Source organism: Thermobia domestica, chromosome 4 (assembly GCF_964235325.1).
Source record: "Thermobia domestica chromosome 4, izTheDome1.hap1.1, whole genome shotgun sequence".
NCBI lineage: Eukaryota > Metazoa > Arthropoda > Insecta > Zygentoma > Lepismatidae > Thermobia > Thermobia domestica.
The window spans coordinates 254,206,234-254,230,592 of NC_137457.1; the positions used below are offsets into that span (position 1 = coordinate 254,206,234).

General features: G+C 35.4%; 1 protein-coding gene across 3 annotated transcripts in view; it reads left to right on the plus strand.

Moving 5' to 3' along the window:
* The window catches only part of Khc-73 (Kinesin heavy chain 73), a 571,786-nt gene that overhangs the window by 465,227 nt on the left and 82,200 nt on the right, over positions 1 to 24,359 (plus strand). For all 3 annotated transcript variants that reach the window (XM_081755750.1, XM_081755751.1, XM_081755752.1), the window contains 9 exons: positions 4,056 to 4,220; positions 5,345 to 5,470; positions 8,420 to 8,639; positions 10,188 to 10,302; positions 12,436 to 12,678; positions 15,397 to 15,530; positions 16,793 to 16,975; positions 18,391 to 18,582; positions 22,539 to 22,741. In XM_081755750.1, the coding sequence (XP_081611876.1) occupies positions 4,056 to 4,220; positions 5,345 to 5,470; positions 8,420 to 8,639; positions 10,188 to 10,302; positions 12,436 to 12,678; positions 15,397 to 15,530; positions 16,793 to 16,975; positions 18,391 to 18,582; positions 22,539 to 22,741 (1,581 nt within the window). The remainder of the gene's footprint in view (positions 1 to 4,055; positions 4,221 to 5,344; positions 5,471 to 8,419; positions 8,640 to 10,187; positions 10,303 to 12,435; positions 12,679 to 15,396; positions 15,531 to 16,792; positions 16,976 to 18,390; positions 18,583 to 22,538; positions 22,742 to 24,359) is intronic.

The window sequence follows — 24,359 nt, forward strand, 5'->3', positions numbered from 1 at the left end:
TTTTCCCATGCGAGAACGGACATTTCAGCTAATCGAATATAAATGTAATATCACTCACTCATTCACTATGAAGAAACCCAAATATTTATTGCCGCAGAAACAAAGGTCCAACAATGAGTACCCAATCCAATCTGATCGTGATTATTATAATCTAATTCCCTAAGATTTGTCTTTTACCCAAGAGTTTTCAAACAGAACTCTATACACTTCATTTACATGTCCCATGTAAGTGTCGTATCTCGATTATTTTAAAAGTTTCAGTCCAATTATCTCCAAATATCCAGAGGCTTACATGTTCGCGTAATTAGTGCAATGAGAATGCTTGAGGAACAGGAATACCCCGAGAAAATTCACGGACATAATGTTGCACACGACAAACTTACTTGCCCGGGAATGTTTGTTGAGATGTTGATTATGTATTATAATAGCATTCTCAACGTCAAATGTAATTCAATTTTCCACACAAACCTAAAAGCGCAAACTAGTACAGAAAGATAAGCGAAATTACATACCAGCTGAGCGAGCGCTTGTTTCTTTATAGCAGTTCTCTTTCTGTGTGATATGACAAACAAAGCTTTTAGGGAACCAAGATTAGAGGAGATATTGTGGATAAGAACATAGCATCCATTTTGTGTCTTCTCCTTAGGCAACAAACTCACCTGCGAAACATTTAAAATAACTATACAATTGTCTCTTATTCGCACTTTTTTCTCTCTCACTCGCCCCCAATAAAAGTAGGGATGGTTCTGAAATCTGAGAGAAATACCATATTAAAAGAAACAAAGTGTTATGTCGCAAAATTTTTCAACTAAGCTCAGAAAATAAACCAGTTTGGACCATGGTTTTCTTTCTTTCTTTCTTTTATTTATTTATTTATTTATTTATTTGAAACAAATAAAACGCCATTCCACCCGTATAAATCTCGTATATTGCTAAACGGAAAAAATATTAACAGTGATAGGGATGTGCAGTTTTATTACAAGTGAAGGGTAAGGGGAAAAAACAAGGAATGTCCATGTCTGTGCTTTTTCGGGTGCTTTGCCCTATCTGTTGGTGACTCTTGGTGCTATTTGACTGTATATGCCATGCATGCGTAGATGTAGAAATGTCCATATAAAATGGGCAAAAGATTTAACTAACCCTATTCTTCTTACGCGGTTTGCAATATTAAAACGCCGTTTTCTCGAAAATGCAGTTTTGTGACATTCCTTCTTTTTTCCCCTTTGATCTTTCCGATTACAAACCTGAACAAATCCCGCTTTCCAACACTCAGACACGTAAGAGTGGTATCAGTGGAAATGGCAACTGAAAACAGAATATACTGCTGCCTGTGGTGGTGGATTTTTGTGAACTCCGTACGAAACTCTCTCACACACACTCCACAGTTGTCTCTCGTACAGCTGGACGACTGGTTGACTTTCACTTACAGATGGATGCATCCATTTGCTTAAATTCAGAATACCACTTACAGTATTGTGCCCAGTAGGTGCATCTTCACCAAACTTCCTTCTAACATTAACGTTGCATGTGATAACACACTGGCTGACATAAAAATGTCACATACAAAGTGCTTTTGTGTCCTCATTGGCAGCCGTTTCTTTTACTGTCACCCTAGCGGCGAAAACTACAACTACGCAACGGCTTTACCAGCTACTGAAAATGTTTGAGCTCACATTTCCATTCATAGCCTTTCACGTGTCGGAGTGTTGTTAAGCAAGATTTGTTTGGTTATTAGTCAGGAAGATCATTTGTAATAAACTAGGGTATCTCTATGTAGTTATTTGGTATCAAGGGCCTTACATGAGAGTATTTTTATAGAAGTATTAAAGTTACTTGGTACCTTAAAGGTTAAAAATGAATAGCATCTCGATTTAGCAATTTTTCTTTAAAGTTCTGGAGAGAGGAAGATCTATATAATATTTTTATTTTGTCTAATGTAAAATGTTGTGTCCAATGTAAGGTTTGTTTTGGAAGTAACATTATTCGTTTCCAGTTACATCATCATTGTAATAGAAGTTACTAAGAACTTTCGTGCTCTCTGACATTCTTAAAATAAATATTTTACAATGGAATAATGTGAAGCATCAGAACGTGAAATACTAAACAGTGGGATGAGGCAAACTAGGAATCGAAGAACATGGAACTGGGTTAGACCAAAGTTTTAACTTATTTATTAGTATGAAGTGCTTCTATATATCATGACTTTTTAACAAAGCATCTCAAAAATTATATGTTAAAGTAATATCGTAGAAATTATACATGTCAGATTCAGGGAAAAAAAAAAAAAAAAAAAACTCAAGCCAAATCAAATTTATTTGGCAAAATAAAAGTTCATCAGTCGCAATGATTTTCCGCTATCGATCTGCAAGCGTTCGGATTTGAGTGAGGGACGATAATATATGAACTTCGAATTTTAAAATTTAAAGAGAAATAAATAAAACAAATAAAATAAAATTAATAAATTATATAATAAAGTTCTTTGCTTTCTTCTTCAACTTCTTCAAACAACTAAATGCTGTGACTGCGTGAAGAATGCTTTATAGAAAGAAAGAAATCGTAATCGGAAGATGCAACATCTCAATTATAAACAGAGTCTAGTGTAACCGTAACGCCGTCTAGCCGTGCAAACCACTCTTGGCTGCCTTAGCGGTGAGGCTTGGTTGCATTGTCCTGGTGAAACTGCACACTTTCGATGAATTAAGGTCGGGTATTTCACCTTCAACTTATAGTAAACTCAGTCCGGTTGCTAAAACTCCCTCGTGGCTAATGGTTAGTGTACGGGCCTTTGGTTAAGGAGACCCGAGTTTGATTTCCAGTTGAAGCTCATATGTAGGCTGAAAATGATATCTGTGCCAAAAATAGAAAAGTTCCGTTTAATCTCAAAATGTAGGTTGTGTGCCTAACACTGCTCAGTCAAAATCGGGCTATTTAATATTCACTATGGAAGTAGTTCAAATAATCGCCAGAAAAATGCGTATAGTCTATGCGCCACCAGTTCTGAAGTAAAATTGGGCTTTTTACTAATTTTCATTTTGGCACTTCAGCACGGATTTTATAATCGGTCTACATATGACTCAGACTCACGTTAAGCTTTAGGTCTACATTTCATATAGTTCATGCCGAAAGGGACGCTGTATGAACTCCAATCCAATGAATCATCCATCAAATCAGCTCAGTTACTGATACTAGAGTATGTAGTGAAGCATTATCGATCGCACAAAATGGAGGTTTTTCATTAACTTCCAACGGAGATCTTATCTCCCTGCCAAACAGATTGTGCGGAACAGACGCAAGAGTTTGGTCTCACAAAATCCATTGTTTTTTTTTCGGGAAGGGGTTGGGGGTTGGGATTGATTAAGTAGATCTGTTTCTTATCGTGTATCATAATGCACTTGCATTACTCATCGTACATGGGATTCTTAGGTCGGTGAAAGTGTACTGATCCTACCATCTTCTGCACAAAATCTAGCTGATGGAGGTCATTCAAAGCGATCTTGTAATTGACAACACACACTGTAGCTGAGTCTCAAATACTAGATTTCGATTTGTTTTCCAAAGCTTTTCACAGCTGCACTTTGTTCAATTTCGGTGGTTATTCGAATGGAGTTCGTCAATCAAACTGAGGTTAACGGCCTCTAAACTTCTATACTATTTCGAGACTGTCCATTGAGCTACTGTTTGTAAATCTTTCACAATATCTTTCATTGATAGTTGTCGTTCCCAATAGTATTGTAAAGTATCATGGTTTGGATTTCGGTTTCGTTCTAATACCATTTTCAATTTGCAAATGAAAGAAGCACAGCGTTTCACCAAACCACGGCAATTACGAAGGAAAGTATAAATGCACATGAATACCATTCCATGAATAAGTCAGAACTTTCTTTTCAATTTGATATTGTAATAGGACCTGATACTTCGTAGTTGCACATGAAGACAGGAAACAATCAAGTATCAAAACTAAGATCATGACTGATAGAATTTTAAAAATGTCCTCCTAAATGTATTTTGTATTTTTTGTGTAACCTACTAAGTAATTTCCATTTTTCTTGTTGCAGGAAGAGGTACCAGTGAAAAGTCTTGATCCATTTTATGAATCCCAAGAGAACCACAATCTTATTGGAGTTGCGAATATCTTCCTAGAAGTGTTGTTCCACGACGTGAAGTTAGATTACCACACTCCTATTATCAGTCAGCAAGGGGAAGTAGCAGGAAGACTTCAGGTAACTGATTTCGATTATTTTTCTTTATCTTTAAGAATTACAAATTAATTTTTGGAAAAGATCAAAAACATTGTGTAAAAAGATCAAACACAACTCCACAACTGGAGGTGACTGTTTAAAACAACAATGACTGGTACCAGTCTACTTGCATTCATTGTCTACTTGCATTCATTCTCAAGGCACTTAGAGGCACGGGATATTAGTTGAAAAGTAGTATTAGAAAAATTGCAAGATGTCATGTATGAGTTATTTTCCGACATATCTAGTTTTCAGCAATACAATTTAAACGAAAATGTTGGCAGTTTTTCAGTTGGGAATTGTTCTACATTGAATGGAAGCAAGCTACTATTGAATGTAACATGCATTCGTGTGTCTGTCTGATCCCAGATAGCTTTCGTAATTTAATGAAGCTTGGTATACCCTTTTCTTGAAGCTTAGGAAATAAAGATGGAGCTGATTGATATCTGTTAAGAATAACGGAGTGGAATGAACCTTAACTTCAAAGTTAGCGCAAATAAGTAATTTGATGACAAAACTATTTTTTACATTAACTTTGGTAAAAATGGTTGAGATTTTAATCATATCCATTATTTGGATTTGAAATCGGCCAAAGGTAAGGCAAAGATGAAGCCAAAGTATTTAATTGACGAAACTGTTAGGCGACATTAATTTTACAATAGAAATCGGTTTGCTTGCTCAGCGATTAGTTTTATTATATAATAATGGTATACCTATGTATAATTGGCAAAGTTAGTATAATGGAGCTTGATCTTTTTATTATTATTATATTATTATGGATGATAAAACGAAAACTACTGTAAAAATAAAATGCGAGTGAACAAGCAAAGTATTAAGAGACAAAGGCTGAAATATGAAGTGCAAGGCCGTAAGGCGAGCAAATGCTGAGGTCTGGGAGCTAGTTAGCCAAAGACTAGTCTATCTACAGAAATTATGCGAATGAAATTAATCGTTAAATAGCAGAAATCCGATTTTCATGTTGTATTATAATAAAAATTACTTAGAATTAACTATTTTATCAATTGTATGCACATTTAATCGTACATACCAAACTTTTACGTATGTGTAAACTATATTTTAGAAATGATGAATTGTTATTTTCATAGGTGGAACTGAGCAGGATATCTGGTCACTTTCCACAAGACAGAATGTGTGAAGCGGCCTCAGAAAGTTCTGGTGATAGCGGCAGAGACGATGATTTTGTTCCTGGGAGCAGTCAGGTTACTTGTAGAGTAAGTATTATATAAACAGTACTCTATTGTTAAAATTGTTCGCTAGTACCCGTTGTTCTTCTCATTACGGGTTTATTAACGTTAATTCATCTAAATTTCTTTTAATTGTAATTCAAGCATTCAATATGTTTATTTTACAGATTCATGCGATTTTGGTCGAAAGTTGAATGTTCCTTATTAACTTGAGCCTATTTAGGTCATGAACTTTAATTTAAAGTAAGATCCAAATCATGCAGTCCTACTTGGAATTGAACCTAGGTCCTCCGCGCTAACCAATCAGATACAAATGAACTGTTTTGAATGATATAAAACAATAACAACAATTTTTCCCTGTATATGTTATGAAGTAAGTAATACAACTGACTGACTGAATAAATTTTGAACTGTTCCTGTGCAGCATTGCATTTTTTTTTTTTTTTTTAATATGTTGCAGATTTAATATTTACGCAACTATGATATGAATTATAATAATAGATATCTCAAGTTGCGGGATCCTTTTGTTATTCCTCATATTTCACCCACTTTTCTTTCTGTGCCTTTCTTCTGAGAAATAAATTTCTTACAGCTGTCTTGTACTTTTCTGTTCTCTACATGTTATTTTCATTCTTCTGTTTGAAAGTAAGAACAAAAATTTAATTTGAACACCATTACGAATTGTCTTAGAACATGAATTTAAATACGCAGTCGGGGCACAGTTTACTATTTTGCAATTAGTTCATAAATTACAGGGTGAGTCATAAGTCTTGCAATATTCTGGTACACAACATACCTGTATTTCATAATGAAAGCAGGCTGACATTCAAAGTGTAGTCCCTCGTGTTGGATTGTCTGCAACCACCTTCCTACCAGTTCCTCGATACCACATCTTGTTCTTAGAGGCAAAGAAATCAGTCACTGCTGTTTCTACGTCCTGCTGGTTGGTAAGGCATCGTGATATCAGGAAGGGGACATGGACCGAAACAGGTTATAATTTGAAGAGGCAAAGTCAGGACTATATGCCGGATATGGTAACAGTTCGATCCCATCAAATTCCTGAGTTTTTTCTTGTGTTTTTCGAGCCCAGTGTGGTTTTTCACTATCCTGTTGCAGCAGGCCACACATTCGGTTCACCAATACAGGATATTTTTGGCATAGTGCGGCATACATCCGCGCCAATTGTTCGGAATAAAGATCGGCAATGATGGTACGACCGTTAGGAACAAACTTGAAGTGAATTACCCGCTTGTAATTCTACCACACACAGAGCAAGACTTTATGCTCGAAACGGCCCTGTTTGACGACAGGTTATGGAAGTTGGTCCTTGTTTAACCACTGTTTTTGCCCGTTCGGATTTCGGAAAAAACACCAACGTTTCGTTGCGTTTTAGAAAGCGAACATCGCGTGTATTTGCATCAGTTGTCGGCACACATCCACTTTCCTGTGGGCCTGAGCTGGGGTCTAATTATGTGGCATACTGTGGCACCTCCTGATGATTTTCCCGAGCTTGTGAATGTGACGCAGCACTGTGGACTGGAACATGCCAACCTAGTTTGACAATTTCCTGTGCTTGTGAATGGATTTTCTTTAGTGGCGTGTTTATGACCTCAGAATCTGTTACCCTGTGGCTGATCTTCGACATTTTTAAAACTTGAACGAAATTTCTGGAAACAACGTGTTGTTGTGCTGTGATTCACTGCGTCTTTTCTTTTCACATGACAAATGTTTCGGATTGCTGTCACAGTGTTATGCCCGAGTTCGAACTCATACTGTAACAATTCATGCACCAAACGTTGTTGAGCACTCTTTGTCATTGTCACTAAAAACTTACTGAAGATATTGATGGAGTGCCGGCCTCCGTGTTAAATAGTCCGCTTGTCTCATTATCTCTTTGGTCAGTTTGACTTTGTGCTTCGGTTGATCACGGAGTATACATGCGACTGCTATTTGGATTGTGGAAATATTGCAAGACTTATGACTCATGTTTGTAATGATGTAATCCCATTGCCCATCAAGACTACCTCTATGTAGGTTTAATTTTGGTTCTTTGGTTCTGGTGCAATAAAATTCAAAGACAAGGTGAATAAAAATAACTTCTAGAGAATAGATAAATTCAATATTTGTTGTCAAGAAATATAAAACTTTAGGAATAATAAAAGGAACACGCAACTTAAGATATTTTATTATTTTTTATTTATTTAATTATAACGTTGATATTGGTAAATGGAGTATTTTATGTAAGTAATACTATAGGGAATGGTGATTATATGTATGTTTTTTGGTTTAATAAAGAACAATTAACTTTCGTATGCTTTAATGGAGAGTCTGTTCAGTCTCTCCCATGATCATCCACTCACCTTTTCAACTAACTGTAGGCTTTGTGTGTTAATTGAGCTGCAGCAATTTAATTTTTTTTTATTTTTTATCTTCTCTTGTAATATCATGAAGATTAAATTAGTATAGGGGCCGCGGTGGCTCAGTGGTAGAGCGCTCATTTCTGATGCATGGGGTCCTTGGTTCGATCCCAGCCCGCGCCAAGTGAACTTTGTGGTAGACAAAAAAAAAAAAAAAAAAAAAAAGAATAACACTTCTGACTACAGTATATACAATTATTTATTAAAACTAACATACAGTGTAATGGTTTCGACATCTTAACGTTACTTTCATCAGACACTAACTATTACAGTTGTCGAAACTGTTACATTGTATTTTAGTTTTAATAAGTAAGTATATATACTCTGGTCAGAAGTGTTAGGTATTCTTTTAGTGAGCTCCAAAGTCATGATGGATGAAGTTACAAACACCGTGTGCGTGTTTTTTTTTTAATTCTTTGGTTTCCTCCCACTTTCTTTATTTCTCATCATCACCGTCTCCTTTAGCCTAACCAGCATAACTGTGGGACGTAAAACTTAAAGATTTCATTTCATTTTCTTTAAATTAGTGTATGTAATGCAGTGATCGTTTTTATTCCAGGTCACGATAAAACAAGCAACAGGGCTGCCTCCTTCCTTGTCCAATTTTGTTTTCTGCCAGTATGTTTTCTGGGGCCATCCTGAAAGCATTGTTGTGCCACCTGTTGTCAACCCAGAACATCCGATCACGTGGACAGGACAGGATTCAATGACCTTCAAATTCGATCACACCAAAGATTTTAATGTACCTATCAATGAAGAGTTTATTGAACACTGTTCAGGTAAGAATATATATATTAGGTAAGAATATATATATATATATTAGGTAAGAATATATATATATTAGGTAAGAATATATATATTTCCCTCTAAAGTAAGCAAAGCAGTGCGTGAGTAATAAATTGTGGAGTCCCCACGAATATAGGCAGAGCTGTGCGTCAGTAATAAATTAGGAAGTCCTCAAGCATATAGGTAAAGCTGTGCGTAAGTAATAAATTAGGGAGTTCCCACGAATATTTTTCAAATATTTAAGTAATTATTTTTATCAAATCTTATCACATTCATGATCAGCAGTTACATAAGGTCTTTAAATTGCGAGGATACCCATTCTAAATGCCTATATTAGTCACTTCTAATTGAAATCTCCCTCAGCTGAAATTAGTTTAACTCACATACTATAAATTAGAAAAAAATGAAATTATGTGCATACCGTAGATAATGATCTGGTATGAAGCAACTTTGCACACCATGTTCATTAACATCAATTTAAATAATAATAATAATAATAATAATAATAATAATAATAATAATAATAATAATAATAATAATAATAATAATAATAATAATAATAATAATAATATTAAGAAGAAGAAGAAGAAGAAGAAGACAAAATCTATCGTCGAGCATGCTTTTAAATTTGAGAGAAAATTTACCGATTTTAACCGATTTTAATCCTAGCCAAAGAAAATACAACGTTTATTTTCCCAAAGTTTATAACTTTCAACAAAGTCCTTCATTTATTTATTTATTTAGGAAAATAACTTTGGAATAGACACACACAATATATGATGCGTCGAATGGTAGAAGCTATAACACAATAGTTGGTATAACAGAAAATCGAATTCTCATTTCGTGTGGGAGCAGATATTTTTTCACTGAGTTATTGGCGAAAGAGTCGGTTGTGTATATATATATATATCTAACCGTAGCCTAAAGGAGATGAATCAACAAAAATGAAAGTAAATTTGTAGTGCTCTCCCACCGGTTAACACACCTGGGAGCGCGTACTAAGACTTACGCGCTAGCCACGAGACTATCGGGAAGTTTTTTTTTAATTATTTGTTGTTTACTCGTTGAACTTGATTGTATACTCCATTATTTAATAACATCGTACGGTAATTCTTAGAGAGAAAGGTTTTAAGTGAAGTATTTTATGCAGACCATCGCGCTTAGTAATGTAGCACTCTCCTGGAAAGCGGGAAACAACGTTTAAGTCAATGATAAGAATTCGATGAGAGCAAAATAAGATTCAAAGAAGGTTGAAGCAAGCCGTCATTATTGTTTTCTTATAGCTGGTGTGTTCATAAAATCAAGTAATGGTGTAATACTGACAATACATGAATTAAAGTAAAAAAATCTATTTTCTTTAAATCACCCGAAGAAAACAATATTTAATTCGGCTTTTCGTTTTGTAATAATTTGTACGAAAGCTTATTACTTAAAAGCTAGTGTCAATTTTAATTATATTTTCCTTTTACTGGTACAGAAAGATTTTATTACTAGTGAAGAATGATTATTTTTCTGTAGTAACGCACATTTTGTATTTTCAGAGGGTGCTTTGTCCATTGAAGTTTGGGGCCATCGTAGCGCTGGCTTCAGCAGAGCTCGTCCAGGTTGGGAGGTGGAACAACAGCAACTTGCCAAAGCTCGTTCCTTAGCAGACAGGTATGAATGAATGGAATTTCCATAGAAGCATTATGTTTATAAGTACATACAAAACAATAAATTCTGGATATCATTGGTATTTGTTATTAAAAGCTCAAAGAGAATTCGCCTTTATGCAGCGATCTTATCCTTACCTTTCTGAGAATCATTTCACATTTTTTTTAAATATAATTGGAGGAGTGCATGGGAACTTACAGAATATGTACTTGTCAGTCCAATATTTCATTAGTACGTCCATTTATTAATAGATTTGACTGTTTCACATCTGTGCAAAGACGAATTTTTCACTCTTTGTGTATCGTTAAATTAGCACGTATAAATGAATTGGTGTAATATAAAATTGGTTATTTCTTCAATTTAATAAATATAATAATTAATGTCTAGAAGTAACATTGAAGGATTTTGAGTAAGAATTAAAGGAAAATCAAAAATCTTTATTATGAAGGAAGGAAAATAAGTGATCCACTATTTTGTGTCCATTTTTACTACGGTATGGTTCTGTCAGTAATAAAATTACATGGGTGTTTTCAATTGTACAGTATAATGTACTATGTTTTTTGATATTTTACATTTCAACATGGGCAAGACCTTTAGTATTATCGTTGGAGGCAGAGTCTAACGTTCGTGATAGACTGTTGCAATATATCACACGGCACAGACTCACACTTCTTCCTAATCACTGCTTCCAAAGTGTCAAAATCACGCAATTTTCTGTCATATATTTTCTCTTTCAAGTGCCCTCAGATAAAGCGATCCAATGGGAACAAGTCTGGGCTTCGCGGTGGCCACTCAACATTTCCGCGACGTCCAGATAACGCGGCCATGAAAAGCGTTGCCAAACCGTTGTCTTGAAATCAAAATGGGAAGGTGCGCTATCATACTTAAAATGCACATTTTACATCGTTCTGGTTACAACAATCGGATGAACGAAAGTTTCTAGGATGTGTATACCTCGTCACGTTCATTGTTTCATGAAGAATGTGCGGACCAAAAAGAGTATCATCAAGAATATCACACCACATAACCAACGAAGGACGTAACTTCAATTCTTAATAGTAGCACCAGAATTGTCTCTATTAGAGGCCCAGTAATGGCAGTTATGGTGTTTTACGAACCCATCCATATGGAACACAGTTTAATCTGAGCAGAGAACTTCGTGATTTAGACACTTCGGAAGCAGTGACTAGGGAGGGGTTTGCGTCCTTGCTACGATATTCGTTGCAACGGTCTATTACAAACGTTGGACTCTGCCGCCAACAGTGTGTTCCTAATGCTGGTGCCTACGTTGAAGTGTGCATTAAGTACTGAAAAGCTGAAAAGGAACTAGATTTCTGTAATGTGCTGCTTGATTTTGTAATCTGCAAAAGACGGTGGAGAATAATGGGAGTCATCAATCAACAAGTGCATTTATAGCTTTTCGTTTTTAAGCTTCTTACAGGAAATCGTACTCTACTTTAGGATTTTTTTAAGCAAATGAAATCTACATATTAAGTTTTGTGGCCTTGTCTTTCTTCGATTCTGTATATTCCAAAGTACAAAATGACATTTCACTTTGAGATGTGATATGATTTTCTAGTAAAAAGACTCCAATCGATTGAGAATGGCAGATAAACCTGTTGAAATTGTTGAATATATATATATATAGGGTGGCATAAAAGTAGGTATACACCCCTGCATTAAGTAGTAACACCCTTGCATATAGCAGAATGCATTAAGTAGTAACTTTAACTAGTGTTACTAGTATTAATGTCTAATAATTTCTGTCGCTTGGCAGGTATAGCACCCAGTTGAACGTGTACCAAGAAAAAAATTAAAATTTTGTTCGTGAAGGAGTACAACGTACCCCTAATTAAATTTGGGATTTATATTCAACTTTTGAATATCTGAATGTTTATAACAATAATAATTACATTGTGATCGCTAAGTTAAGTAAAATGTTATGTTGAACCAGCTTCGTGTAGTCAGTATATTTATTCATTTAAAACATAGGATTAAACTTGTAATAGTAGCAGTATTTGTACTCCACTGTTAAACTTCAGATCTACATTACGATACTGAAAATGTACGTACATCCTCCAAATAACCAATCAATCATTTTTTTTTTTTTTAAATATATCTTGTCATTATGTCTAGGTGGAGTGAGTTGACAAGGAAGATCCAACTGTGGGTTGAAATCCAAGAGTTAAATGAGCAAGGAGAATATGCTGCAGTTGAAGTGACTCCGAAAATCGATATTTTAACTGGAGGTATTTATCAACTGAGGCAAGGACAACAGAGAAGAATTCAAGTAAAAGTGAAACCGGTCCAAAATTCAGGAACATTGCCGATTATATGTGAATCCATTATCAACATAGCAGTAGGCAGTGTTTGTGCCAGGTAAGTTAATACAAAATTTTTCTTAAAGTTACTTGGAGTCAATTAAATTCTAAATTTTTATACTGCAATATGAGAAATATGCAGAAAATACCATGACTCTCAGCTGAACCGGGGTCTACTGTATAATATCTGTTACTTATGTTCCCAAAGTCATCATTACAAAATAATGTAATAAAAAGTATTAACTTTAGAAAATCTCTCATTTTCTTCAGCCGCTAGGTATTGTCACATCACTGAACATTGCTGTCTTAGTTACTATCGAAGAGTGAGAACCACTTCAGAGTACATATCAAACATATTCAAAACATTCATTTAGTGCACTTTATTCTAGGAATTCAAAAATGTAAGAAAATAGTTTTCTGAATCTGAAAAGATATGGATATTTGTACAAACCTAATACAGCAATAAGTTTCTGATTCTCTCAAATGAATTATCGTAAACAATGGGGCTGTAATTTCTTCATGAATTACTACGAGGGATAGGACAACTCAGTGGCAGAGCATCTATTTTTCTTTTGAGTGGTCTCTGGTTCAATTTTATGACATGTGAACTTTCGGTGACAACATAGTGTCTATGGCTTTAATCAGAATTCTCACATTTTCTTCTACATTCCTGTTCCGCCAATTTTACCATTATCATTCACTTCCATTATTCATCCGTCTCTTACTTGATAGAATGCAATTGTGGTACGAGAAACTAGGAAGTTTCTTTCATTTTTAATACTCACCATTTAGAAATAAGCAGTAGAATGAGTAGTATAGATTTTATAGCCATCTTATGGACTTCTCTCTCCATCAAAGCAGACTGCTTGTACTTGCATTCAAGAAAACAATTAATTATTAAGTACTGCATGCAGCAAATAAATAATCTGAATTTCCTCCGATGATTCATCTAATAATTACGTTCGTTGTATAATCTAACAAATGTCCATTTTTGTTACCCTCTCTCTCGCACGCTTAGTATTATAATCGTGCAATAAGGGCAGAATAACTAACATAAATAGTAATAGAATCATAAAGTAGCCGTGTTCGTAGAATTTCAATTAATTTTCCAATTACTTGTGAAGACGCCACATTTCGCACACATTTTACTCGTGTCAGTATTAATATGCTTGCTTCTTCACCGCTTCCACAAAGCAGAAATGCGCTGCGTATGGGATATCAAATGTTCAACGGTGTCTTTTGGCTTTCTTTCTGGCTTGATTCTTGCTCGAAAAGGAGAGGAAGATAGTCTCATAAGAATAAGATTGATATTTTAAGAAGTTCTGCAAAATACTGTTTTATTTTAGAATTGATTAATACACATATACAAACCAGTAAGCCTTGTTTCTCCTTCAATCCTTGTATGTTAGTACCTCCTTGCACATTCTTACACAATATCATAAACTCAGAAGTTTTGTCTGCTAGCAAAAATCCACAAATTCTACGAATCTGGTAGATTCATACTTTGTAGTGTTAGTAATTTGATTGACTCCTTGTGATAATACAATCTTCAAATACTTGTATTACTTTCTTGTCATATCTCAAGTACACACATCGTGGTGTCGTTTGTATCAATCATCTAATTTATTTATCCTAATATTATTCAGTCCTAGCTTCCATACATGCAGCATCTCTATACAGTAATATTTTACTCGCTGATGGCTTCAGGACCCTTGAAAACTTCCATAACACACGTTCTGAACCTTGCAAGACAATCATACTATTTCTAATACAATGCTCCAGCTCATTTTTAATATGAACAATTTTATTTTTGAACGTAATCACAATCAAAGATAAGTCAATTTTATACGAGGGGTAGTCAAAAAGTTCTCGGAATTTTGTTGTAACTCTTTATTACTACAATAGAAGTACACATTTGCTTAATCGCCTTCAAAGGAGGTATCTTTGGAACACACACACATACTTGTTTCAGCGATCCTGCAATTGATGGAAACACCAACAAAAATCTTATTTTGGTATCTTCAGAAGTTCATGCGTCGTGTTTGTTCTGATCTCTTCTACGGTGGCAAAACGGAAAAGCCCCATTTTTAGCTTTGGAAAGAGCCAAACATCCGATGCTGCTAAACTGTTTTTAAGGCTGTCTAAGTCTCTAAAGCAGATTTTCCGCAACTTGCACATGAACTTGATGTTTGTGCGTTGATCAAGCTGTAAAATTGCACCAACTGATTACCAGACATTCCTCTGTTAAACTATGTCACACGTACACTGCCTGTTATGACGTGTTTACATGTCAAATTCATAAGTAGGAAACCTAAGGACTGTATTGCACAAGATTCATTGTGGTTGCATCACAAATGCCAAAATTATAACAACATTCTGGGAACTTTTTGACTTCTTCTCGTATATATATATATTTATGCAGTTTTGAATGACCAATATGGCGGACGAGTGAGACATGACCTCTCGAGTGTTCTTTGTATTTTCCTCACTCTTCTCGACAGTGACATTGAAGCATTTGTGGATCGAACTTTTAGTGTTTTAATTAATTTCGTTCACGCATATATACACTTCAAGCGCTAAATACTTCGTTCATACTTTCACTTACTGAATACTCGAAAATTGTATGAACATAAATACTTCTTTTTTTCTTTGGGATGTTAAATTAGCTGGTATTTAAAATATAATGATGATAGGCTATTCATGCCGCTGGCACTATATCACATTTAATAACTATGAGCATCAAAATTTTATTGAAATATTTTTTTATTTATTTCAGGTCCAGATTACAAAAACCGTTAGATTCTTACCAGGAAGAGGACTTAGCCATCTTACGGGAGAAATGGAGTGATGCGTTAATGAAACGTAGACATTATCTTGATCAGCAGATTCAAAGAATCATAAATAAACAAGGTTCGTTATACAAAAACTATATAAAGAAACAGTACTAAAAAGTATGTTTATTTTTTATTTCGAAATTTCTATTTACCCTTAACAATGATTTCGATTAATTGCTTTTCATCCTGCAACGTCTTACATCGCTCTGTATGTTTTCTTTTCCTGTGCTACGAAGTTTCTTTGAAAACGTTTATTATTTATTTTATAGTGTACGTAAAGTGAACTTATATCAATCATTTTATTTATTTGAAATTCTGATTCCTGAAAAACATTTTGCATTTCCAGGCTATCGGCTCTTTTCTGCAACCTTATTCACGGGCATAAAAATATTAGAGAAAAAAGTATTAAAAACAACATGGAAATAAAAAGGGATGGGCTCATTAAGTTAGAACAGTAAGAAAGAGCACCTTATCGATAGCCGCCGATCAGACGACAAATGATATTATTATTATTATTATTATTATTATTATTATTATTATTATTATTATTATTATTATTATTATTATTATTATTATTATTATTTATAAGATATGGAAATTGCACCTGCATTTTGAAAGTTGTCTTGAAAGATGGCTGTTGGGTTTTCAGTAATGCCAATATGCCAATTACCGTATTTGCCGGCACATAAGACGCATCCCGTTTTCCGTATTCAGTTTTGATGAAAAAATGTTTTTACTCTACATTATAAAGATTTCTTTTAAATACAAAGTGATACTTAGACAGAAATGTGTGTGAAGTTAACAATTCTTAGCTAAATGTTGAATCGCAGACACGTTTAGGAATGTCTGTAGCACAGCGATAAATGAAGCAATTGTATCCAAGCAACATTCACTGAGTGACTAGACTGTACGCAGCTGGAATGTTATTTCATACTGTAAGGAAACAAGAAGACAGACATCAAACAACACAGAAGAAGGAATAGGTAATCACAATCTCTCCGTATCGGCGTATAAAACGCATTCCATTTTTGGACTCTCAAAGAGATAATATTTCTCTCATGTGACGGCAAATATGGTATGTTACTTTGTATGTTCTGATTATCTAATTATTTGTTTCAATTCGCGTAGATTCTTTTATATATTGTGTATATATATTTACAAATAAGTTGATTACTATTATGTGTGTAACAGATCTAAACAAGAACGTTGTCTTTCGAATTAGACTTGCTATACTTTTGTTTGGTTATGTGTACATGTAGATTTGTACAGATGCCGAATAGTAATTGTTTTTCTGGCATAACATTCTAGAAATATTATTTTCTTTTCTTTTGTGTACAGATAAAACAGAGCAGGATATAGAACGAGAACAGAGTCTAGTAGACCAATGGGTTAGCCTAACAGAAGAACGTAACGTTGTTCTTGTTCCTTCCGCTGGTTCTGGAATTCCTGGAGCCCCAGCCGATTGGGATCCTCCACCGGGAATGGAAGCTCACATTCCTGTGTTATTTCTTGATCTCAATGGTGAGTGTTATCTATTTTTTAAGATTTTATAAGTAAACAATATTTATTATTTTTATTGGCGAAACATTTGTTGTATCAGAAGTGAAATATTACAAATGCAGTTTAGTTGAAACTTTACCGTGTATTTTTTTTTATAAATTTACGAGTAGTTTGATTTCTTTAAATTTGTGTGTGGCTGGCTATCTCCAAAATGAAATAAGGCACTTTAAAAGTGCTTGCAGGAGTGATAACTATGGGCCTCCTTAACACAAAATCTGAATAAAAAATTTAAATGTTTTCAAGTATTTAATGAACAATAAAAATATACTAAATATGATCCATCAAGAGTGTGAAGTGAGCTCCCTTGTGACTAAGTGGTTAGCATACGCACCTCTAGCGTGGGGGACCTGGGTTCGATTCCCAGTGGTAGCTCATGTGGTTTGGATTCCACGTTAAGCTGTAGGTCCACGTCTTATATAGCCTCGCTGCTAAAAGGGACGCTAAACTAAAAATCAAAGAGTGTGAAGCTTTCTTTGTTTTTTGAGGAACTGCATTGTTTTAACTTCATAACGCCAATCTGAAGTACAATATGTTTCTTTCGCTCTTGGTCCCTAATTTTCACTTCAAACTGTTTTATCAAAAATTAATCTATTGGTCATAATGTAATAAAATTTGCTATGGACATAACTTTGCTGTAGTATAAGCATGGTGACGTCGTTCGAGATGACATATTGTACTACTGCTCTGCAAAAAATTTGACAATGCACGTTCGGAATTCTTGACTACACGTGTATTCCTGTATGTTTTGTGGTTGTACGGCTTTGTGCTACTGAGAAGCCTCATATCATGCACGAAACACCTCTTGATAACGAAGAAATTGGACTGTTCTGGTTTTTTTTCAAGGCATCGTATTATTAGCTCCATATTTTTCAACACAACATTGGATATAGAAATCTGCGTGCGAAAGTTCCACAAATCTATATATCAGTTGGATGACGTAATGGCTAGTTTCAGCAGATTATTGCACTCACTATCATAACCCAACTGTTGTCAAAGCATTTAATTAGTTTACCGTATAGCTTCATGTAAAAATATGTGGGCGTGCAAATCCTGTAATTTTTTAATATTGCTATTGCCATGCAGGTTATATCGATTGATAGCCGATCACATTTGGGCATCGTCGCTTGGTGAAGAGGTTAAATACTTTGTTGATGTTTATTCGCAGGTTCTAACAATTGCATCGCTGCGAAATAATGTGGGAAATTGTTTAAGTTGAACTTCGCATATTCTAGGAAGAATTTATTCATCCTTCATTAGATCCTGCGCATTGTCAGATCAATAAAAGGAAAATGTTATTTAAATTGTTACAGAGTAAACAAACATTAATAAGTAGCCCTTTAGTCTTGTTTAATTGATCTTCGTTTTCTTTTCTTCAGCTGATGATTTATCGACTCATCAGTCAGGGGAAGAAGTGAGCATTACTGGTGTAAACTCGATTCTTCCAAAAGAACATGGAGGGAAATTCTTCAACCTTCCCATCATCAAACATTTTGAGAAGGATGTGTGTGCTGTGGCTGCATGGGACTCTTCCATTCATGATAGTTTATATTTGAACAGAGTCACAGAAGGTAATTTTTTTTTTATTTTTAATTTTTTTTATTTTATTTATTTGTTTATTAGGATCACGGTATAGAGTGGGGCTTATAAGATTGTAATGTTAGTCCGTCCGTCCGTTACTCAACACGATGACTTGAAAGCAAACTTTGAATTCTGTGTTTTGCAATAGATAGAGCGATTATCTCGGCCAAGTTAGTGGAGTCAATCCGGTAATATCTTAACGAATAATGGAGACTTACTCGTTACTCCACACGATAACTCTTGAATGGAAGCAAATATTTCATTTCTGTTTTTTGCAATAGATAGTAAGAGCAATTATGTTGGCTGGGTTCATTACTGGAGTCAGTTTGTTAACACCTTCACGGGTAACGGTGACTTAAACGGTAGTTGTTCGTATCCCATTTTCTACTATTTAGGATTTTAGGCTTTAGATTTCTGGGCTTCATTTTCTACTATTGAAACAAAGGTAGTAGAAGTTATAAATGTCGCCGTTGATGGCAGCAAACATCCTCCAGTGTTGACATCTACCGGACGAAATTGAAAACTTGTAGTGTGTGATTCTTTTTACTGTCTACCAAAGTTTATGTATTATTTATTTATTTATTTATTTGGTTGTTTGTTTAATTGTAATTTATACCTTACAGTACCACTGAAAGATCAAATGAATCGATATAAAAGTGGTAATTCAGTCTTTCTTCCGTATTACTGTATCTTTATGTTGTGATTAAGGTTGATGATAGGACATAATTCTCCAGGACCCATTGACGACGAAGCACATTTAAGAGAAAAAATATATTTGCGAGGGAGAGAAATGGGTTACTTATTAGGATGAGGTTTAGGTTGTTATTATTAGGAATTGAAAATGGATTTTGATGTACGTTGCTAGCCAAATTTAGTTTTGTATCCTTTTTGGATATTCAGAGCTTCCTTGTGGTTAAGCGGTTAGCATGCGCGCCTTTGGCATGGGAGATCCAGGTTTGATTCCCGGCGGGAGTTCATGTAGTTCGGATTCCACGTTAAGCTGTAGGTCCACGTCTCATATAGCCTCGCTGCTGAAAGGGACGCTAAACTGAAAATCAAATCAAATCAATATTTTTGGATATTGAAAGTTTCTTCTTTCAAAATTGTTTCCATTCATGAATAAGGGTGCAAGCCTTTCCAAAGAAAAATGGGTTGCTGGGATTTTTTTCTGACAAAACTATTTTAAAGTTTACCCGCTAACTACCCAAAACTTCAAACTAGTTATTCAAAGAGTTTGTTATACATAACGTTGTGTTGATTGAAACCACTAAGTAACAACAAATAAAACAGCTAGCGATATTATTAGCGTGAGGCAGCAGGGAAAGGATAGCGTGAGTAGCTACATCTATTAGTGTGACTGTTCACTGTTAGAAATTTGCGTGCCATATAATCTATCATTAGGATTCTCAATGAGCCCTTTGTCTTTCTACAACCAACAGTACAAATCTAGTAAACAAGGTTATATAACATTCCAGGCTAAGGTGACGCACAGACTGACGTACTTTTCTTTTATAATTAGGATATTCTGTTTACTTTTTTTAATATGTGATAATGTTAGTGAAGCAGTATGTTTATAGAAGAAGTGAACAAGAATTTTAATTTACAGTTTGTGTTTCTGCTTTAAATAGATCTTTGTATTTTCATTTTTAACATTGTTTATTTAATTATTCTTATTCCAACGATTGTTTTATTGATTTTACTGCCAGCTTCATTAGGCAACACATAGTATAAACTCCTAAGAATAGCAGGTATAATATCACAATATTTGTCTTTGTTAGAATTTAATTGTTAAAAATTAAATATTACGAAAATGATCGGTATTATATGTTACCTAGTAACAAGTAAAAATGCTAATATAGAGTGGCCCACATAAAAGTAGTCAGGCAAGGTAACACCAGAGATGGACAAATAATTGCGTGTAATTATCTGAGTAATTTTGGCTTCGCAGTGTGCCTCCCGATACATAGTTGCTTAGAATCTTCATCTGTTTTTCTCTAGTGGCGCAATGTAGCACCGGCGTTCCCTGCGATATGCAGTTGTTTAACTGGAATTCCCTGTCTGTTCAGTTCTGGTATATACAAGTCGCCTGGAATTCTCTGTCTGTTCAGTTTTGGTATATGCAAGTCGCATCGAGAAGATACTGTTTTCCATGCGGCAGCGAATTGCGAATTGTGTTATTGGAAGAGTATGTTCAGACATGGAGAGTTAATAACACATAAAAGACCTTCACAGCCAGGTACCCAGGAACAAAACATGTGCGAAATGCTGTTTAAAATCTGGTACAAAAATTACGTCAAAGCGAGTCTGTGGAGAATGTAAGCAAGCGAAACCAAATGTTTTCCGAACACCGGAGGTCGTCCTTGATACTCAGCAGCGTATAACATGAAACTCGCAAATGTCTATCCGGAAAGTTATTTCAGCAGGCCAGTATGTCACGAACAACGGGTCAGCATGTACTGAAGTCTTAGAAATTGAAACCATGCCGAGTAACATGTGACCAGAAGCTGAAGGAGTTTGTCACGGGTAAACAGGTTGCATACTGTAACTGGTTACTGACAGTGATTGAGGAAGAAGGTTTAGAGACTACGTGCTGTAGTTTATGTCCGACGAAGCATGGTTCCATTTATTGGACTACATGAATGGGAAGAATATACTTCACTAGTCTGCTGAGAATTCACATTTTCCGCACGAAACACGTTGTGACCCCTTCGATCTCCGGCGATTTATATCTCTGGGCATGCTTAAAACAGAAGGTATATGCAGCTAACTCCCATACCTTGCCTGAATTGTAGGAAAATATTGCCCACACTACCTGGAGACCCTGTGAAGAGCAACAGGTGGTGTCAGTCAATGTGCAGCGACGTGCGCAGAAGTGTCTCGATGCTAACGAGGGCTACTTTCAGCATCTCTTGTAGCATGCAGGTAAATATGTGTTTGCAGTTATTTCGGCCGGTATTTGGTATTATCACGCCGAGATACTTTTGTGTGGGTCACTCTGTTTCACGAAAATGAGAAGCTTCTGACTTGAAACATAGAAATTATGGCAATAATATAAAGCATTGGTAAATTAAGAGGTTTGTTATTATTATTTTTCAATTTTTACTTGAAACAATTTCCTTGTAATAATTATTTACTATATACTGTAAAAGTTTCTGTAGTTCCCTTCGCCTAACAATAGTCTGCCTGCATAAATTGGTACCTCGAGACTATAAACTGGTGTATATTGTAAAACGTTTTGGTAGGTAGAGCTGGTAATAAAACAAGGTTTGGAATGCACTTTCACTACTGGCTTTATTTTATAAAAAATATTATAGTACTTACAGAAAATACTAGAAAGTTGTTTTTTTTTTTTCTCTTTCTCTAAATTATTAGGTTGAAATTAGGTAGTCCTTGACCATGAGGCCGTGGACAGGATTTTTACAGAGTTTTGAAGCAGGTTAAGCAGAGTGGCGTAGACATTGTTAATGCCTTATGGCAAGCGGTGAGGGGTTTAGTAGTCATAGAGCCCCAAAGCAGACTAAGCAACTGTGGTAAGATTTTTAACAGAGCCCTGAAGCAGGCTAAGCCCGGAGAAAAGGAATAGCCAAGAGTTTTGTGGCAGACCAGAGGCTTTGGTGTTAGGTTATCCTAATGCTCTGAAGCAAGGAGTAGGAGGGACACAAAAAACAGAACTGGTATTGGTCCGCTGGTTACTGCCGAATTCGTAGGCCTTCAGAGTGGCGGTGGCGCTGCTGCTTTGATGTTATGATGTGTTTTGTAGGAGGAGCCAGAGGTCCTTTGTTTGCTGCTTATAGTAAATCCAGGTGGTGCGTAGTACACTGTTGTGAAACTATGCAGTAGTGTTTACAACACAAGCATAGAGTATTGTTTGTATACAGTAACACGTGGGATATTACAATACCAATATAATGAATCATTGCTATTTATTGCTTATTCTATATTTCAGCGAATGAGAGAGTGTACCTCATCCTCAAAACAACAGTACGTTTGTCTCATCCTGCGCCAATGGATTTGGTTCTTCGTAAACGATTGTCCATCAACATTTATAAACGCCAAAGCATCACTGACAGGATACGAAGGAAGATTGTTAGAACGGATTGGCTAACACAGTGTGGTGTCACGTATGAAGTTGTATCAAACATTCCAAAGGTAAATATGCAAATGTCCTAATTATACAAGGATATAAATTGACACAATTGACGCATGTTCATATTTTAGAAACAACGTCCTTTTTATTTATTGCATCTAATATTTAATGTGCTGTTAACTGTTTTGTTTTGAAATTCTCTAGCATCTTCTTCAGCAGATGTGGACAATTCATGTGCAACTCTTCTGCAGAGAAGTTACATTATCATATTAACTACCCTACTGTAATAGACCGACCGCACACCGCGTCTTGGGTCCCGCCCTCGCTTCGGTTCCGCACCGGACGGTTTATATTGTCGTTGTGCGGTCACTATAGGTTATTTTTATTAACTTCCCAACCGTGAAATCAAAAAATTTTGGACGTTAAAAAGCTGTAAATTCGATTATTTAATTTGAGTAGGAACTCTTCTTCGGTGTTAAAAGGGACGCTTAACTTCAATCCAACCTCAGGCTACGGAGATAGCTGCAAAATTAATGCAAGATTTCGGATACATTGATTTCAAGAGATGATTGCGAACAGAAAATAAGTTTTGGTGTATCCCTGACCTAAGAAGACAGAATGTCAAAACACATTTTTGTCAAACCTACTTCTACAAATTAAAATTTGGCCGCAGAACCGTACAAACAGATCTAAATCTTAGTAGATTGTGCAGTTAAGTTAATGTGACCAAATCTATAATGTAATGTTGATCTTGAAAGCCGTTGTGGAAACCTAAGCTTGGAAGATTGTAAAAATCACTGACATCTTTTGCTGTTGACAACAGTTTATTGAAGACTATCATCGAAGCAGATCTGCGAAAAATGATGCAAGAGAAACTACAGAGGAGCTTAAGTTTACTTATTTGGGTGTAACATGGCATTTGGAGAAACAAGGAAAGTTGTAAAAACGGGACAAATGATCGTAATCATCATCGTAGGTATTCTGCCATTATTGGAAGGTCACTTGTCGCAAACTGAGAAGCCTCAATGCTTCACAGTCTTCAGCTAACCTCTTCGACTTTACAAGGTTCTGTTTAGATATCGTTCATCAACTGTAGCCTCTCTCGTCCCCTTCTTCGTCTTCTGCCACCATCCCTTTTAGCACAATACAGTTCCTTCTCAGCCAAATCCCAATCAGTTTTTCTTTCTCTCTTTAATTACATCTAAAATGTTCTTTTCTCCCTTACTATTCTGATACTTCCTGATTTCGTTTTCAGTTCGATCCAGCTAATTCTCTTCACACTCACATTTCAAGGGCCTGTAGTCTTTTTTTCATCGCTTTTGCATAATGTCCATGTTTCAGGCCTACAGAATACAATTTCCCACACAAAACACTGTGTGAGGCTTTTTCTTAACTCTTTATTCAATCCACAAAATAGACTTTTCTTCTTTCTAAATGCATCTTTCGGGACAATAAATGCCACTCAAACTGCTGAGGACTAAAGCAATCAGCGTTTTAAATTCTACTCTATTCAACAAAATCAATTCATTAAGATACGTGCTGCGCAAAGTTAGATCTCACTTTAACTCCTGAAACTTTTCCAAAACCGACTTTCTAGATAATAGCCGCAGTAATTACATCTTATTCAATCGAGACAAATCCATATTGACTGAGAAATATTATTAGGAAATTGACAGAATG